This window comes from Seriola lalandi, unplaced genomic scaffold (assembly GCF_002814215.2).
Source record: "Seriola lalandi dorsalis isolate HSWRI2012SDOR001 ecotype SW California unplaced genomic scaffold, Sedor1 jcf7180002054570, whole genome shotgun sequence".
Lineage (NCBI taxonomy): Eukaryota > Metazoa > Chordata > Actinopteri > Carangiformes > Carangidae > Seriola > Seriola lalandi.
In genome coordinates this window covers 1,575,658-1,594,601 of record NW_019525123.1, presented here as the reverse complement: position 1 = coordinate 1,594,601, position 18,944 = coordinate 1,575,658, and the positions used below count along the sequence as shown (strand labels likewise).

The 18,944-nt window shown below is 41.6% G+C and overlaps 2 protein-coding genes and 3 non-coding genes across 5 annotated transcripts; 4 read left to right on the top strand and 1 right to left on the bottom strand.

The window, feature by feature from the left end:
- Window positions 1-318: 318 nt before the first annotated feature.
- On the bottom strand, window positions 319-12,431 carry rdh10a (retinol dehydrogenase 10a). Its single transcript, XM_023417007.2, has 6 exons — window positions 11,842-12,431; window positions 11,149-11,384; window positions 4,305-4,403; window positions 2,949-3,094; window positions 2,132-2,263; window positions 319-1,982 (listed from the first exon to the last, which is right to left on the bottom strand). Exons 1-6 carry the CDS (start codon window positions 12,125-12,127, stop codon window positions 1,859-1,861), a joined length of 1,023 nt encoding a protein of 340 aa, XP_023272775.1. The 5' UTR covers window positions 12,128-12,431; the 3' UTR covers window positions 319-1,858.
- Window positions 12,432-14,449: 2,018 nt separating this feature from the next.
- rpl7 (ribosomal protein L7) lies at window positions 14,450-18,835 on the top strand. Its single transcript, XM_023416942.2, has 7 exons — window positions 14,450-14,523; window positions 15,022-15,121; window positions 15,249-15,415; window positions 16,048-16,185; window positions 17,308-17,417; window positions 18,191-18,406; window positions 18,785-18,835. The coding sequence occupies exons 1-6, from the start codon at window positions 14,465-14,467 to the stop codon at window positions 18,397-18,399; spliced, it is 783 nt and encodes a 260-aa protein (XP_023272710.1). The 5' UTR covers window positions 14,450-14,464; the 3' UTR covers window positions 18,400-18,406; window positions 18,785-18,835.
- Window positions 16,324-16,415, top strand: LOC111663008 (small nucleolar SNORD12/SNORD106). The gene has a single exon (XR_002761357.1). It is a non-coding gene; the product is annotated as a small nucleolar SNORD12/SNORD106 (small nucleolar RNA).
- Window positions 17,737-17,826, top strand: LOC111663009 (small nucleolar SNORD12/SNORD106). Its single transcript, XR_002761358.1, has one exon. It is a non-coding gene; the product is annotated as a small nucleolar SNORD12/SNORD106 (small nucleolar RNA).
- On the top strand, window positions 18,453-18,544 carry LOC111663010 (small nucleolar SNORD12/SNORD106). Its single transcript, XR_002761359.1, has one exon. It is a non-coding gene; the product is annotated as a small nucleolar SNORD12/SNORD106 (small nucleolar RNA).
- Window positions 18,836-18,944: the final 109 nt, after the last annotated feature.

The following is an 18,944-nucleotide window of genomic DNA, read 5'->3' as shown; positions in this document are numbered from 1 at the left end:
GTCATCTTAACAATGAGAGCTGTGTCCAAGAAGTTCGTCAGCATTGCAGAAGATCCTCTTTTCTGTCACTTACAGTGGTGATTCATGGAATAACAAGTATAACAAATACGGAAGGTGTTTCTACTGAGTAACTGTTTCACTTTAGCTCAGAATGGAGAAATTGCTGACTAATAACTCCATTTCGATTGAAGCTTTGGGTCATCGTGCATTTTAAGAAAAGGGTACGTGTGGAAAACAGCTGCTGATGGTCAGGAGGAGAGTTTTCTCTGCCATTTTCAGTTCAGGTTGAGATTTCACAGATAATAAAGACACACTATGTAATAATCTAAATCACTTTATTAATTTAAGTTAGAGAGACACTAAACATTGGAACCACATTTGCTCTGCTATGGAGCAGTCTTCAGAAAATTACAAAAAAAAAAAAAAAAAAAAAAAAGGCTTATGTCATACTGTCAAAATAAAAAATGGCAAAAATTAAGAGGTAGAGAATTTAGGCTCATCACTGTGACTGGAGGAATGACGCCTATTGGAATGTAGTTGAAATTCAAAAACTCTTTGTCGTCCCAAAGGTATATAAAATATTCATAAACCAAATATTGTGGAGACAGTCATTTTGGGATACTGGGGTATTCACAACATTTAAACATTTACATTTCACTTTAACTGTACAAGGTGGACAATGGACAGGAGAATTAAAGTGTTACTTTGGAAAGAATAATGGAAAGCTAATGTCTTTAATACATTTCCCTCAACCACACATCAGTGTTGGGACAGCGGTTCGCCTGGAGTTACAGCCTTTGTCAGGTTTTTTTTTTTCCTCTCCTTTTTTCCTTCTCCTTTTTTTAAAACAAATGATAGCAGTAACATAAATTTACAATATAAACACCACAGATCCTGAAAATAAAGACAAATGAGAGAAATAAAAAAAAATGTATTTCCTCTCGGTTTCTCCCATAGCAGTACATTCTGAATGTGTCAGACATGCTAGTTCAACCAAGGACATCGAGTCCCTCGTCCACTTTTCATTTGAGAGGCCAGTCAATACAGACCTGAAATAATAGGACCATTAAGGGACACTGTTGAGTCTCATTACACTGGAAACTCCTGCAAAGATTTAAGTCAGCCACAATCTGGCAATTAAATGTCCCATTTGGAATGCGTAGACTTCATTATTAACATATGCTACATGTCTGTAACTTGAGTATTTAACAAATACAAAATATGGTAAAGTTTTATTGTGAAATATTTCTTATTTTATTTTCAATGGCACAAGCTATAATGTGTTGAGCTGTGTAAGCTGCAAACCAATTTCCTGACTGGCTGAGAAAGAGCCTCCGTGCGGGGAGAGGTTGGGTAGTTTTGACTTGAACCTTCCTACACAGAGAATGCTGGCAGTGTAGAGAAAAATCTGAAATTACAGTGCATGTCTACAAAAATAAAATAAAAGTGAAAAAAAAAAAAAAAGAAGATTTTTACTGTTTGTACAGTAACATACTGTATATTTCCACAATGACACTAGATAAGGCTGGTGACTACATTATGTAAATAGTTAATTATTGGATATCTTTTCTGTATGATTTCAAAACTAGTGACATAGTATATAGATGTTGGTTTCTTTAAACAAACTTTTAGAAAAAACAAAAAAAAAAAAACAAAGTCAAATAAATCCTTTGTGTAGTACACAGCTTTCTTTGTTCCAGAGGAACAATATGGTAAACCTTTGCATTTGCTCAATGCAAGTGCACCAGTCTAGATTCAGTCTTTTCTTTCTTCTTTCTTCCCCCATTTTTATCCTCAGTGGTTGTTTCCTCATGCTTGCAGGTTTATGTGCCCCTGTTCGTGTTGCAAACAGCGCCCCCTAGATTCCATTCTTTGCCTCATTGTTGTTCATGGCCTCCTTTCTTTGAGCTAGGAAGGGGTACATGCACTTGTCGGCGCCTAGGAACCGGTACATGCACACAATGGCCTCGAAGGGCAGGATGCTGCGAAGACAGGACAGGACATGACATTAGATTAGTGACACAAGATCCTCGTGAGCAGTTTACTGAGAGCTGATGGAGGGAGAGAAAAAAAAAACTGAAGGGGAGAAAAATGAGGAAAACAGGATATTAGCACATAGGAGGCAGCTCACCTTTTCATGAAGTTGACCATATAGACGATGCGAGGTGTACAGATCATGGGCTGGTCGGTGAGGATGGCCCTCATGGCCTGTTTAACGCAGAACTCTGGCTTCAAGGGAGGCAGAAAAGGCTCAATCTCCTTCCTGAATGGAGAGAAAAATACCAGTTTGGTTACAGACAGGCCGAAAATCCATACAAATTGAAGGCTAATTTACTACAAACAGATTTTCAGTTTGTAAGGAAGGAAAATTATGTTGGAAATCGCTCAGGAACCGGAGTGGAAAGGGCTTTCAGGAGGTTGAGAGTTTACTTTTGCTGAATTTATTTAAAGACATTGAACTACACATTAAAGAGTGAGAATTACAACTAGCTTTAGTCAGTTATGAATGACTGGTTAAAAAGGTTGTCAGCAGTGATTGCTCCAAAGTGCTAGGACAGTAAAGCCAGGGGGAAATGCCACCTGCCGACAGTAACCGTCAAACAAAGTGAGGACTATTAGAGAAGCCGGGGGGGTGGGGTGGGGGGTTCGTTTCAGTCCAGGTGCACCTGTTGGGGAGGTTTTCCCCTGTGAAAGTCGCCCTCTTTGTTTAAGCAGAGAGCTGACCAGTGCAATACAAGTGACTTTATAATGTGTGTGTAACGAAACAAAAACCCATCAGCTGCTGCTTTGAAGTTCAAAAAAAAAAAAAAAAAAAAAAGGTGTTTGAGGCAATTTCATATGGTGAAAATTACAGATGACAAACTCATCCCAGGTGCGAGATCACTTTTAAAAAGAAGAACTGTGCGTACAAACACTATTACAGCGGGCGGGCATGCATTGGAGCTAACCTTATCCTGCAGCCTTTGAACATCCCCGTGTCGACCAGGTAAGGGCACACCAGAGTCATGTTGATGCCATCCTTCTCCGAGGCCTTCAGCTCATGGCTCAGCGACTCATGGAAACCAATGGCACCGAACTTACTGGCGCAGTAATCCTGAGGGGAACAAAAAAAAAAAAAAAAAAAAAAAAAAAAAGAGAGAGAGAACAGGTTACTCCTGTAAAACTCTGCCCCTGCCCGCACCCAGGAACATTATCAAACATGCCCCATGGGCACAGAGGTCTCTCCTTGCTGTTAATGATACAGCCACAAAAACCCGAGTGAGCCTGTCCGCTGTTCTACAGTTTCATTAGCATTCTTCTCCTGTGCATCAGGAGACTGCTCGGCCTGGTGGGAAGTTTTTGATGTGGTTCGCCGTGGAAATAATCTTTTTTTTTTTTTTTTTTTAAATTAAAAAAAAAAAAAGAAAAAGAAAAAAGGAGGCCTGAGCAAACACAGATGCATGTCGATAAACGTGGGGAGGATAAAGAGGATTTGACTCTGCCCACATGACAAGCGAGGGCTTTGGTTCCCTGAAATTAATGTGCACGTCTGAAATCCCATTCAAGGCATTTCCAGGAAGCATAATAGTTTAACAAAAACTGACTACACTTCCTTTGAAGGAGGACTTGATCATTATGGATGAATGCTTTTACAACAAAAGCAAACGTGCAGCTATAAAAACAAAGGCAAATGGAGTAGTAGTCCCTGCAGACTGTCTGAAAATGACACCGCTCTCAGCCAAGGAGATAAATGAGATCTCTGTTCTCTGAAATAGCCAAATAAAAACCTTCTAGGAGGGCGACCAGTGTACTCTCTCTGTGACTATGGAGATAAACGACTTCACTAAATATTTTAGTCTGAATTAAAATGACTAAAAGAATCTATACTGGGCAAGAAGAATAAAAAAAAAAAAAAAAAAAAAAAAAAAAAAAAAAAAAAAAAAAAACTATAGGAAGGAAAACCAAAACTTTATCCGATGAAAGCTGCTGTGAGCTGAATACTGAGTGAGCACCAAGTTGTTCACAAAGCAGTGATGAAGATGTCTCTGTCCCTTGGGGAGCTGTCAGCTCATTCTGGCCCTGGGGCCAGAGCCCAATAGGGGCCCCACACCCCCACTGCTGCAGATAGAGGAATCTATAAGAGGCTCCCCAATGCTCATCTGTGTCCCTTAATTTAACGGGTGGAGGGACAACTAGAGAATGGGGGCCTAACCTCCCCCAGCTCAGTGTGCTAGCTGGCATGCTGATGGTTTTGGAGAAAAGCACTGGTTTTTTGATGGTGGGAAACGATGGGATGTGTATGTGTTGTTGTGTATGATACTAACCTCCACTCCAGCTGTGCTGAATAAACCCAGAGAGCTGGCAACAGTCACAATGTGACCATGATTCAGCTCCAGCATCTTGGGGAGAAACGCCTTGGTGGTCTGAGGGAAGGACAGAAGAGACAGAAGGGCAAAGAAGAAAAAAAAGAGGAAGGTTAGTTCACTTGTGCAGTTTGTCTGTGCCAAAGCCCTTTGATCCTCTCTGCCTCCCTCTCGTTCCCCCATCTGTTTCTCCCTCTTCTCCATGGTGATGCAGAGAGAGGCGTCTGAATGAGAATTCATAACAGGCAACAAAAAAAAAAAAAAAAAAAAAAGACTTGAGGTGCAGCATTTAAATCTATACTATTTATTTAAACTATTAACAATTTAAGTTTTTTTTCCCCTCTTTGTGGCATGTGTGAATAAGTTAGAAGAGAAGAGAAGGATGAGGGTTTCCCCTCTACAGGTAGTCAGTGTGTGCGTGCTGCTGTACAATCTGTTCTTTTCCCACACAGATCTGGTACCCGTCATCGGGCCCGGCTCTAAAGAGTTGGTGACAACACCAATCAGAGGCCTCCGTTCACTCAACGCTTCCAACAATACAATTCAGCCTATCGTCTAACCCGCACAGCCTTGCGCCCTGCCCGAGCAGCAGTCAGCGGAACAATACGGAGCGGGACGAGGTCTGAGATGAAAGAGTGTCACCGTCGTGCCACGTGAGAGCCTGAGTGGTTCCACCGGCCCGTCCAATGAGAAGTTATTGAGGTGGTGAGAAGAGCGACAGCGGGGGGTGGAGATTCGGAGAAAGAGACTTCAGCGGTTTCAAGTGATTAACCTATGGATCCACTCATCATTCTGCCAGTCTGCCGTCTTTGGAGTTGCCCCGGACACAGCATGAGCCAATCAGCAGGTGTGACATGTGACGGCACTGATAGGAACTGACCAATCGCTCTCCCACCAGGAGGTCCACAAACAACCGGCAGGCCTTTTGTTCGTAGCAGAACTAGATCTATTCAAGTCAGATGTTTGCTGCCATAGTGACAAACAATACATATAGCCCACAACACTCTTTAAAATGTCAGAGGTTACAAAACAATGAGGGCACCTTTAATATATAACACGAGATTCCCAACAGTGCTGAAACAATTAGTTGATAAATTGATTATAGTATGTGAACAGAGAATTCATCAATGCCAATTATAACTAATAAAAAAATACTCATCTTTTGCTGCTTATATTATATTACGTAAAACGTAGTATCCTGAAATTTTAAGACATCACTTTGGGTTTTGGAAAATTGGGGTTAGCATTTGTTATGACGTTTGACAGTTTCATTCCTAGTTTCCAATCATTTTGTGGTTATATAAAAAGGAAAAGGTAACAGTTTCATTGCTTGGTACAGTGTGTAAGTCTAGCCAGAGAAATGATTCAGCCTCCTTTGTAAACATTTGCTTGAGGGAAGCACAGAGCCAGAAAGAGCGTGGTACCAGGTAGTACAGCCATGAAACCACTGGCAGGGGAGGAAAAGCCTCATTAAAACTGCGCCCAGAGATTAACTGCATCAGACCTACTGAGTTCTAGTGGAACCTCCGTTAAGCTTTTACATCTCTCTCCTCGTTTTGTGAGATAAATGGAAGTGGAAGCAATAAGTCAAATCTACGCAGAGAAAAGGCTGGGTTAAGGAAGATGACTTCATCGTGATGGGAGTTTATTCTATAGCCAGGTACAGTATAACTGATCTGACTCAGCTCCAAACATCTGCGCTTTTCCAGGACATAAATTTTGAAGCTGCTGCAATGTTCAACTCATCGAATGATGGGGCCCAAAGAGAGGGAGAGCGAAAGAACACGAGGCCTCCGCGAGCCAGAATGGCAGAGGGATGAGGGAGGGAGTTGCGTGCAAATGAAGCATTAACTTAAGATATGCCCATACCTGACTTGAGCCAAAGTTTCCCACTCCCACAGCAACTTTCAGGGAGCAGGGAACGACTTGATCTGGCCAAATATTCTACAACTAAAGCCAACACTCAGATTCAACCGGACAATTTTGCTGAGTGGTCTGAAAATAACTGGAACTGATGGGGGGGGGGGGGGGGGGGGGGGCTGATTCCCTCAGCTGGAGGACGGGGCTAAACGTGACCAACCGTCCCTTCTCTCTCCCACCCTCCAGTGATGTCCCGCTTCTCATGGCAGCTCTGGCATGTGGGTATGACCCCCGCTGACCTCTCAGACACAAAATGTGTGAAGGCAACCAGGGGCTCGTGTCTTACATCAGAGCTGCCGTAATTGGGTCTCAACGCTCCCTTGTTACGCTAAATTACCCGCTGACACAGCCGGGCCTCCTTGGCCTATGTGGGGGTGCCCTGCCCGCAGCACCCCCTAATTGGTGTGTGCCCCCAGGAGCATTTAAGCCATACAAAGCTTCATGCAGCTGGGGTGTCAGGCTGTATTAGTGCTAGCATCTGACCAACAGGAATATGAACAAAATATTGGCCTTTGCATAGGACCAGATGGCCATTTAATTGGGCTGACTTCTCCCCAGACAAGAGAACGAAGGAGAGAGAGAAAACGCCTGAGCTCAAGAGCTCGTCTGATCCTACAACAGATCATGGAATTTGAGTGGGTTGGGTTTAGTGGTCATCAGGGACGATGGATGCAGATTGGTCATGTTGTGGTGGCCACGCAGTGAGCCACTGCTACAGTTGACTAAACCGCAACCGCAATCCCCCCCCCCCCGCTGGTTGTGAAACTAGCATCCAATTTACCTAGAAAGCAACATCAATAGTCCAGGGAGGAAGTGGAATCAACGTGCCTCAAACACCGCCAGTCCCATGATACAATTAACGAGTCACACAAAGTCATAGAAAAGACAGAGTCATACAAAAAAAAAAAGCCGAACTAGTTCCAGCTAGCTTATTTCTATTTGGTCACAGAACCAAAAAAAAAAAAAAAAAAAAAAAAAAAAAAAAAAAAAACCTCCTCACAGATTAAAGTCCTCAGGCAATCAGACCTTGGCCACTGGAACTCAGGCTTGTGAATGTTTTACTTGAAGAGCTTATAATAGCAGAGACCTGTATTACTCAAGAGTCAATTTTTTATATGAATTTTAAGTGAAGTCTATTGAATGTTTCTGACTGACTTTAACCCATTTTTTAAAAAAAGTGTTACACAAATAGCAGCTCTGTGACTATAATAGCTTTTGATGAATGTGACTGTCATAAGATAACCTAAACTAACCTTGGACCGAAATGACAAGATGAATAAATATTGGAATTTTGGATTTTTGAGTTTTCTTGAATCTTATGTCCCTGTTTTATGAAATCTATCACATTTTGAACTGGAAGACAGTAAACTACATTTGATAATTGATCAATTCTCTAAGTAATTTTTTTAAGCAAAAATTCCAAACATTTCCTGAGTCCTGCCTCTCAGATGTGAGGACGTGATGCTGTTCTTCGCCTGCCTTACTGAACCGTTCTGTTTTAAACAGTTTGTCGGATAAAACAAGACATTAATAAGCCATCAACTCATGCTCTAGGGAATTATAATGGGCATTTTTCACTATATAAAAATAGTAATAACGAGTGAGAACAAGAAAGTGCAGTGCCAATTCCATCCCTTGATATACAACAGGTACGTGCTAAGGGGAGAGACCCAACATGGGAGTAGTCATGGCTCGCTCCACTGAGGGGTACAGGTGCACCAGGCCTGAGGAGGGGCCCGTATAAAACCAGTCAAGTAGGACCCTTCTGCCTGGCTGCCTCCTTTCTCTGGCTACAGCAGGAATGCAGCCTGCGGAACTTGGCTCCTGTCGCCTGGCATCTTGTCAAGCTGATCCACAGACAAGAAACCAATTGTCAGATAAAGTGGGTCAGCAGCAGCTTACCATTACCCTCTCGCCTCGCCTGTGGATGGGACGGCACTGCCTTCCTTCCCCTTTTCTTTCCTCTGCTCTTTTCCCGCCATGTCACTGTCGAGCGCTCGGCGCTTTCATGTCGTCGCGCAAGAGGTTGGATTTCCACAAGAGGGGGAACTACTGCTTATTGTTCATAAACCACCTGTTGGATAACCAGCTCAAGATGCTGAGGATGATTTCCTTTCATGTCATTCCACAAGACACACACTAATCCTCAAACAAACTGTGGTGACACTTAGTGTAAATTACTTCACATTCCCCATCCCGGCATGACTAAAAACTGAGCCTCAAACATCACAAATTGCCAGCTGGACTAATCAAAGCATCATCAGACAAATTCAATGTGATGACCCCCTGCCTCATAAAAACCTAAAGGGAGTGAGGGATTGAATCATAGTTTGTGTGTGTGTGTGTGTGTGTGTGTGTGTGTGTGTATATGTGTGTGTGTGGCAGAGCCGGATGAACAGAGCTGGCCTCCATGACTCCAATGCAGCTGCACCCACTGCCTCCAAATCAGGTTGGGAGGAGTCAGAGGGGCCTGTGGAAGGAGGACCGAAGTATAGTGTGGGTTCTGAGCTGGGCTGGTCTGGCAGACATGCGCTACGATTACCAGTCGTTTCCTGCACGTCTCCATCACTGCCCTATTCCCACCACACTATCCAACAAATGAAAAACGTACACAAAATAATAATAAGAAAAATCTTCTTGTTCTTAGTCTGGACTCTGGCTTTCCTTTTGCTTATTTTAAACTAAGTGGTGCATTTTAAATTAAGGAAGTTTTGAACCTGCTGTCATGTTGCTCTTGAGAAAACTGGTTGTTTGGGAAATTTCATTAACTGGCTGGGATTACGGCTGGGCGGAGGCCGAGAAGTTTTGTTGCTTGACAATGCTTCTCTGATGTCTCCCTGAATGGCCAAAAATCATTGTGATGTTTTGCCAAAATAGTGATGCCGGACGAGCTGAATAAGATGAATACACCAAAAAAGAATGCATCCCAAGCTATTTATGTCTGCTGCTGAAGCATTGAAAATGTAGGAAATGAAAAGCTTAACGGCAGCATAAAGAATGGTGAAGCAAGCAAACTTCCAGAGCCGCCTCTGAAAATTGAAATGACAAGGCCTGAATGAGTTTCCAATTTAACCTCTGTCAAACAGCGTTCTGTCAAAGAGCACGAAAAAGCAGCTAACGGTTTAAAAATCCACTTCAGACTTTGCATGACTAAGCTGTGGGTATTTGTTGAGTCATAAACCACAATTAAGTGATTTTAAAAACCTGTTGTTCAAGAAAAGTGGGGGGGGGGGGGAACAAAAATCAAAGGTTTGTGTAACGCACCACCTGCATGCGATGAGTAACTGTACCGTGTTTATGTAAGAGAGGAAAGTGGACAGGTCCCTGTTAGTCTAAGCTCTATTCATCTAGCTTGTGTCTTTAATGAACCACATCCTCCATATTGGCCATTCATTAAGTACTTCTTTCACCGACCTCCCCCCCCACCCCCTTCCCTGAAGAAACCACACTCTCCACAGAATAGAACACAGACCTCTATTAAGAATCCCAAATCTGCCACCCAACCACTGGATACTGACTCCAAATCCTAGATGTAAAAGAACGTGTAGATGGCCAGCAGAGAGGCACATGAATAGTTGAATGGAGCGTCCATTAAGGCGGAAATACACAACCTGTGTGTGGCTGACGACACAAGAGATTTTCATGCTCAATTAGTGAGCTTCAAATCACTGCGGTTTCATGGTATCATAGAGAATGCAGTTCACTATGAAAAAAAAAAAAAAAGAAAAGCCTGCAGCCAAAGTCTCAAAATGAGCATCATCCGCTTCACTTGACACATTGCTTAATATATTGTGACAAATACAATCACAGACGAAATGGTCAATTCAGAGCCATGCAGCTAGGTAAAAAGGACACATTCCCAATCCTTGCAATTTACTCCACAGCAAGCCTCTAAACCAACTTGTGCAAAATCACTACAACTGTCTTGAAAAAAGGTGCTGTAGCCAAGCAGTGCAATCAATTCTCATTACTGGTTTATTTGGGATTGGAAGAGAGGGGCCTAAATATTTAACACCCAGCTCTGAAGCCCACCAGTGAGGTTGCTCTTCTCAATGGATTTCTAATTGCTGTGGCAGGCTGCAATCATTGTCTTTCCACACCCCCAAAAGCACACACACACACAAAAGAAGCTGTGATAGCACATGGCCTGGTTTAACACTGCAGCATATGCTTATCTAAAAGTGCAACATATTCACTCCAGCAAGTCCACGTAGCCTTTCAGATAAGTATTCACACTGAAAAGGGCCAAGGAACAGCGCCAGAGCAAAATCTGATACACAACAAATCACCCCCTGCCAACAAAATGTGGTGAGCTGATCTGAGACAGATCCAACCCACGTACAGAGCCCCCCCCCACCCCTCGCCCGCTTCCATCGCGGAAGTCAGATTTGTGCGGATCTATGCGAGCAAAAGAGAGGAAGAATGAAGGGCTGACATACCGCGGGGATCATCACTGATTGGGGCTGCTAAAGAGCAGCAAAGGCGAGACTTAGAAAGCCAAACCCGTGACTTTCCTCTGGCAGAATTACACTAAGCGGAGCTGAAATCTGAACACGCAAGGCAACTATTTATGGTCATATTTTCTCGATCCTTGGGGGGAACACAGACAAACACACACACACACACACACACACGCACGCCCCCCCTTCGACTCCTGAGTTTGGCACACAGAAGGATAAGATTATGAATAGGCATGGAAGTCAGACTGGAAACATTCCTGTGAACCTGCCATCAAAGTAAACACATCTGATAACACTGTGCTCATGGAAACCGAGGCAGTAATGTCAAACCATCATACTGCAAGTCTAATATCTTATACCCACATTCAACTCAAATTACTCTGAGTTTAACTCTTTTCTGCTAAGTTGCTCGTGCTTTCACTCACCCAGAAGTGTGCGTGGCAGTTGACCACCATGGTGCGTTCGATCAGCTCATCGGGGCACTCCAGGAGGTGATGGCCAGAAACCACACCGGCATTGTTGATCAGTATGTCCACCTCTCCCACCTCCCGACGCACCTTCTCGGCCGTAGAATACACACTCTCCCGCTTCCCCACATCACACACATAGGTGTAGACCTGTGGCTGAAAAGGGGGGACCTCCTCCACCCCTCCAACAGGTCCTGCAGGGGAAAAGAGATGGAAACAAGTGTTAAAATGGATCAATGAAAAAATGTGTTATTGTTAGGCTACCAATAAATCTGAATTAAGTCAAATTAGATGGACATTTAAAAATAGTAATGATTTTGTTCGTTTACAGATTACTCTGTCACTTTAGAGTTCGGTGTCCAGCAGAGTAAGAGAGACCTAAACAAGTAGTGTTTGAGAATCTGAGATTTTGTGCAAAGACGCCTCTGAGGCGTTGCAAACACGTCTTGCCATGTGAAACATTCAACATGACAAACTCACCGTTTCTTGAAAGACTACGATAACACTGTGCCTTGCATCCTTGAAATAGGCTATAATTTGCCACCGTAGGAACAAAACAGTGTGATTTAAGTCAAGCGATTTTCGCAGACCGTGCGTAAAACCTGATGACATCCTAATTGCTGCAAAACAAACAAAAAAAGGCAGACTTACCGTCTTTGGTTATGGGAGTGTCCAACTCATGGTAAATCTGCCGCACCATCTCCGCCGTTTCCTCATTGCTTTGGCTGTTTATGTCCCATAACACCAGTATCGCTCGTCTCCGGGCGAACTCCTTGGCGAAGAGCCGCCCGAGGCCGCTTCCAGCCCCGGTGATCACACACACCTGTCCCGCCACGCTCTTCTCCTTGGGCCGCACAACCCACTTAGCCCCGGCAGTTACAAAAGCCCATAGCACTTTCAAAATGACCACGAAGAACTCCGCAATAATTATCATCATCTTGACCAAGCTTTCAATCAATTCAAGTAAGCAGCAGAAGACGCACAGGGACTGGTTCCCTCTTGTAACCTGTTTGCAGCAGATAAGTCGGGTTAAACCGACCAACTTGGTTCACAGTGCAGGCAGGAGACGCTTACAACGCTTACACACAAAAGTAGCGAAAAAGGCGCAAACAGGATCACAAGTTAAGAGTGAAAACTAGAGAGTTCAGATGCTGCTCAGTCAGAGTCCAGTTGCCACTAGAACGCACGGCTGCAGTGAATTATGAGCAGCTACTATGGACTGTTCCTCCTACTTCCTCTGCTTCCTCCACTCATCTCATCCTCAACCGCATCTCACTCGCTATTTATTCAGTCCACCCATCAGTGCTGGACCCAATAGGACTAGGACTTGAGCGCCAGTTAGAATAAAGCGCCGGCTCCATACACTACACTCAGAGGTGATGTAACCTGGAGGATTTTACTTAACTCTAATCTGTTGCGATTTTTTTTTCCAATTCACTATCCCAGTGGAAGATCGGAGATCAGGCTTTCATACACTTTAAAAGCTGCTGCCTCTTCCTGTGTGGGCTTTTGCTCTTTTAAAAGCAAAGGTTATTTGTAATAGGAAAATGTGATTTACAGTTGACAGATACACAAAGAACAATGTCAGATTAAATATCCTGTCAGTTTTGGTTTATTTCACAAGTGATTTTGTTTTAATGTTTAAATCTGTTTTATTATTAATAGGATTGGGATTAGGATTTTCAGGAACATTTAAAGTAATTGGATGAGTTTTTCAATGTCGATATCTGCTTTTACTGTGTTGGAAAACCCCAACACAGTAAAAGCAGATTTCCAGCCACTGATCAGGACATAGCTCACAAATCCAGGTCAACGTCCGCCCATACATGGAACAAGAAAAACTATCGTTATTCATTGAAAAATATACAGACTATGTCGTGTTTTTGATGATATCTACTGAATTTAAATCAGAAGTTATCTCAGTCACATTACAACTATTTACTGGCAATGATCCACTGCGATCTCCTCATTGGGGAAAGTGAAAGCAGATCGATAAGGTGGGCTACGTTCACAGACACAAGTAAAAAAAAAAATAAAAAAAGCAATAGCAACCCATACATATGTCTATGCGCAAATACACTACATATATTGTTTTTCTGCCTAATGAAGGTGATTATGAGAGCCCAAATTTAAGAAAAAACAAATAACGTATAGACAGACGTGCATTCTACAAGAGCATATGCACCTGAGGTGCGTTTTACACCATTTTTTTATTATTCAAAGTACGAATTATGCAACGTCTTGCAGCAGCCTTTGTCATGTGTTTGTCCGTGTTTTGTGGGCGTGTCTTGGGGGGGCAAACCAATGGTGGAAGAATTTTTAGATCCTTCACAAATGTAGGCTAATACCAAAGTTACCTCAGAAAAATGTATAAACAAAGTATTAACATCAACATGTATATAAAAGCAAAAGTATTTTTTTACCTATTCTGAAGTTCCCTCACAGTAGCCTACTTACCCACACTTATGGGTATTACCGGTCAATAAACTGACATGCTTTATATGCAAAACATATATAGGCCTATATTGGAATACGATTTTGCAAACACGAGAAAAATGAGCACTAAAATTAAAAATACTCAGGTAAGGTAACAGTGTGGCAAAACTGTATTTAGGCCTCATTTTGAATCAAATTAAATGTGCATCTTTGACAGATATATGGCCTTTAAAGCCGGTCTACCACATATTATTTCTCGTTTTCATAACCTTGCTGTTCATCACGCTGCCTGCTTTTAACAACATGAAATAGACAAGGTGTTTTTTCCCCACTGAGATCCAGGGGATCCAGCGGAGAGGTCAGCAAAGGAATCTTTCTCCTACACACGCTCTTTCAGCTTGGCCTGCAAAGTGAAGTGTTTGCTCCCTCTGCCGGATCAGCGAGTGCATAACCATCAACTGTGGTATGGACATTGAAAAGGTTAGCGTATCAAATGTGCATTAACATTTTTTATTTTCATAACAATAACAAATCTGTGGAAAAATATGCGCATGAATGACAGAATGAACAGTTTAAAGGTATAACGTTAACTTTACAGCGTTGTTGAACCTGTATTACTACTATCCAAATAAAACAAATTCAAAATTTACCGAGATATGACACTGTAAATTTATGGGTAATTGAACCAAAATTATTTCAAGAGAGCAATACAGTCACTTGATACCATATTTTATCAAAATACGAAAACATTTACTTTAGAACAGACTTGTTGGCATGCTAAAGACACTCACAAGTCAGGCAGCTAGAAGGACAGTCCGTGGAGGTCCTAAATCTTTTAATGCGCACATGCGCAAAAGAAAATTTCTCTTTCTCGGTGGGCGCAATGGCGGACGCAGAGTGAGTGTTTGCCGCTGTATCAAAATCTAAGCACATCCAACCTTAAAATAGTTATCTTCGCTAATTTTACATCCTTGATAGATTGTTTAGTTTATATATATCATAATCCTGCTAATATTGTTTAGGATTGTGATTATTACTGTTTTTATACATACTTCATGCCGACTATGTGTAGTCAGATGATAGAGTACAACATGGCTGTCTCTAGCCCTCATGCACCTATTAAGTAGCTATTTCTACGCTAATAGTAAGAACAAAGTTAGGAATTGACTGTTAAATGTTCGTCGATTTCTATGTTGCCTTTAATGCTACGTAGACATGTAGGCTGATGTTCAAAACAACAAACCTGTATGGAAGCCGGTTAAAGACAGGTTAGCAAGCTAACAGCTACGAGGCGCTATGATGACACGTTTTAGTTCAGCAAGTGAAATGTGTGAATGGATGATATTGTCTTTGTGTTTACTAAAGGGTCATTGTTACTTTTAACCATTTCAACAGAAAAAAAGTTCCCGCGGTCCCTGAGAGCCTTTTGAAAAGGCGAAAGGCCTTCGCCACCATGAAGGCCATGCGTGTCAAGAAGATACTGGCTGAGAAGAAGGTAATTTTAAAGCTGCACATTCGAAGAACTCATGTTTGACTCCCGGATGTTTTTATGGCTGAACATGTCAGTTTTACCAGCCCTGGTCCTTGGTCTGACTGAGGATGTTTTTCTGATGTGATCATAGGCCCGCAAAGTGACCAGGAAACTGATCTACAAGAGGGCTGAGAAGTACCACAAGGAGTACAGGCAGATGTACAGGCGTGAAATCCGCCTTGCCCGTACTGCTCGCAAAGTAGGAAACTACTATGTACCAGCTGAACCCAAACTGGCCTATGTCATCAGGATCAGAGGGTGAGTAGAGTTTATCCGGCAGTAGAACTGTCCCAGTTGTCAGACAACATGGTCACTAACATTTATATGGATTGCAAGACAAATTATAATCAAGCTGTTGTATAGACTGGTGAAAACTTCATGTTTATGCTCACAGCTTGTGTTGCATGCCTAGGGATTGGAAACTCGTCGTCATAACCAAGTCTGGTTTTACTATAGTATTCAGCCTTTTAGTGAAGTTCATCCCAAGCTCCTGTTGCTACTGCGGCCACACCTTGCGAGCTAGATCAAATAGCTTTTTGAAACTGCTCTTTATTTAGTGATATTCGAGTACATCAATTGCATCAATTTAGCATCTAATGGCAGCATCAATGATGTATATAAGTTAAGGAAACTCTTTGGGTGCGGGGTGTTTAGAAGGCAAGTCCATTCACTAATGCCTAAATGTGATTAATAAAGTAATCCATGTAAATGTTGTGCTTCAACTTGTGTGGTTAATGATGTACACTCTTTCCCCGACTTATCGACTATGGTGAAACAGATGTTTTAATAAGCCAATTATAGTCTGAAACCACAAACGATGCTGTAATTTGAAAAAACTTGACCATGCTGTTAAACCGCATGCTAATGAAAATCCTCCATTTGTTTTCCAGTATTAACGGCGTCAGCCCCAAGGTCCGCAAAGTTCTGCAGCTGCTCCGTCTGCGCCAGATCTTCAACGGTGTGTTCGTCAAGCTGAACAAGGCTTCCATCAATATGCTCCGGATTGCTGAGCCTTACATCGCTTGGGGGTAAGTCTGTTCTTATTGTTAAATATAACTAAAGAATATATATATTCTCATCCAGAGTCTGAGTTTATAAACAGTAATATGATTGCTAAGCAAAGAATATTGGTGTTGAGTTAAACTTCTAAGGAGATGCTTGTCTGGAATGTGGTTAATGATGCTCAACTTTTTTCCCCATCATATCGACCATGGTGAATACTGACTGATACTAAGCCAGTTTTGTCTGAAACCACATTTCATGACTTGACAGTAGTTGACAAATGTGCAGTAATTGCACATCTGTATTTTTGACAACATATTAATTTTGCTCTGATGTTGGATAATTTATGTTAACATATTTAATGGTGTGAATTTCTTGATGGTGGTGAAACTGTTTTGATAAGGACTGTAACATCAGTTCTTTACATGAACAGGTCTCAATGATGTCACTTTACATCTGCTTTTTATTTTGAACCCATAAAAAATATAACCATTTATGTAATGCACTCAATGCTGTTATTTTGACTTCAATCACTGTTTGTCTTTTGTGTATCCATAAGCCTTTAGTCTCTAATTACATCATTAGATCCAATCTCTGTCTGTGTGGTGAGAAGCACCACAGTGCAGTTGGTTGGACATGCTCCCTACTGCCATTGATATAGTGATTGGGTTTGTCTGTCTGGCTACATCTGAGTGATGATGCCAATACCAGAAAACTTCATAGTTTTAGTAAATATCCACCATCATATGTAGCAGTTCAGTGGCACTTTTGGTATCGTTTGGTGAAACACATGATAAATATTATACTTGGCATTGTATCATCTGAAGTTGTTCATTAGCTCTGCTTTGAACCTGTGTTCACACTCAAACTGCTCTGGTGCTGCATGAGCTCTTACTAAGGATAGGTTTTTCCTTAAGTTACATAGAAATAATCATACACACAATATCAATGCTTTTTTTTTTTTTTTAATCTGTTCTAACATAGTTGGAGTAAATTTATATAAATTTGAGGACAAGATGAGAAAGTATAAATTCTCTAATCGTGCTGGAAAGATATTACCCATATGAAACGCTTATGATGTTGTGAACTAAATAGTTTTTACTGTTTTGAGCTCATTTCATAATGTCTGTGACCTACTGCCCCCCCAGATACCCCAACCTGAAGTCTGTGCGCGAGCTCATCTACAAACGTGGCCATGGCAGAATGAGGAAACAGCGCATTGCCCTCACAGACAACGCTCTGGTGGAGAAGGCTCTCGGTATGTCATTTTACCACTTACTTAAAAAAAAAAAAAAAAAAATTTAAAAACTATGTAGCAGTGTTGAGATGAAGATACCTGATGTATCTTCTTCAAGACTATTATTCAACAAGAGCATTATTCCTCAGGGAGTAATAACTGGTAACAGGGTTCGCTTCCTCTCTGGGCTTGTTAATTTTATACAAGACAGTGGCTGTGTCTCAATTAGTGTACATCTGTACTCGATTATTTAGGTATAATTTTGTGTTACTAGTGCTATAAATATCAGTTTCAAAATCAGACTCGACTTTATACACTGTTAGATTATGGCTTATTGTTACATGTGGTTAATGATGCACACTTTTTTCCCCGTCTTATCGACCTTGGTGAGAAAACTGAAAACTAAGCCAGTTTTGTCTGAAACCACATGCCAGTCTAACTTTACAAATACGATGTATTGTTTGTTACTGCTTTAGTTCAACCTCATTGAAACTTTGTTTCACAAGATTAAATGTTGCATGTCAACATTTAAGGGTCTGGCACACTTTGCCTGATAACTTCGTAGACATCGGAAATGTTGGGATACAAAGAATTCGGTCTGGGTTAAATGTACCGTTATTTTGCTAGCCATTAAATCCAAAATTGCCCTAAACATACAGGCTCAGACTTAGATTTTCTTAGTAATCATGTGTGGTATCAACTTTTCCCTTGTGACTTGAGTTGACTTTTTCTAAGTAAAGGTAGTGGAGTGAAACATTTGTTGTGCAGTTAAAACATCGTTTTTTCATCTGCAGGCAAATACGGCATCATCTGTGTTGAGGACCTCATCCATGAGATTTACACAGTTGGAAAGAACTTCAAGCCCGCCAACAACTTCCTGTGGCCCTTCAAGCTGTCGTCACCCCGTGGTGGTATGAACAAGAAGACCACACACTTTGTGGAGGGAGGAGACGCTGGCAACAGGGAGGACCAGATCAACAGAATGATCAGGAGGATGAACTAAAGTTATGGTGAGTTGTAGGAACGGTTGCAGGTCTAAAAGTAGGTTTGTCATTAGATGTGGTTAATGATGCATATTCTTTTTTCCCCATCTTATCGACTGTGGTGAAAAACAGCTGAAAATAAGCCAAAATGTCTGAAACCACGTTAGCCTTTAAAACTTTAAATCACCCACTACAGATGTTTTACTCTGTGCGAGACACAGGTAACAAGCAATGTAAGGTCACATCTAAATTGGTTCAAACTTTTTCAAAAGCTGATGAGATGCTTTTAACTTATATGGCAATTATTATTATTTTTATTTTTTTCAAAAGATCTGGAATAAAAGTGCCTAGTAATAAATGATTCATGTAAAGTTTGTCTAATTGTTTTTGTTTTTTATTTTTCAGGTTTTCAAAGGACTCAAAAGTTGTACAATAAAAATCTGGGAAAAAAAACAACCTGTCTTATCATTAATGTGATTGTGCCATGAATGCATCAGTGTGCTATTTCGTGTGTGTATAATATGTATTTTAATTTGGTATTTAGCAGAGTTATCTACTTCCCCAG

What these genes read in the sequence shown, in the direction of transcription:
- rdh10a (XM_023417007.2), bottom strand. Translation starts at nt 12,127, where the DNA reads ATGATGATAATTATTGCGGAGTTCTTCGTGGTCATTTTGAAAGTGCTA. An exon ending in TCAGCACAGCTGGAGTGGAG is followed by an intron (nt 3,095 to 4,304) that starts GTTAGTATCATA and finishes TGTTCCCCTCAG; the next exon opens with GATTACTGCGCCAGTAAGTT. An exon ending in ATGGTCAACTTCATGAAAAG is followed by an intron (nt 1,983 to 2,131) that starts GTGAGCTGCCTC and finishes CTGTCTTCGCAG; the next exon opens with CATCCTGCCCTTCGAGGCCA.
- rpl7 (XM_023416942.2), top strand. Translation starts at nt 14,465, where the DNA reads ATGCGCACATGCGCAAAAGAAAATTTCTCTTTCTCGGTGGGCGCAATG. An exon ending in AGATACTGGCTGAGAAGAAG is followed by an intron (nt 15,122 to 15,248) that starts GTAATTTTAAAG and finishes ATGTGATCATAG; the next exon opens with GCCCGCAAAGTGACCAGGAA. An exon ending in GAGCCTTACATCGCTTGGGG is followed by an intron (nt 16,186 to 17,307) that starts GTAAGTCTGTTC and finishes CTGCCCCCCCAG; the next exon opens with ATACCCCAACCTGAAGTCTG.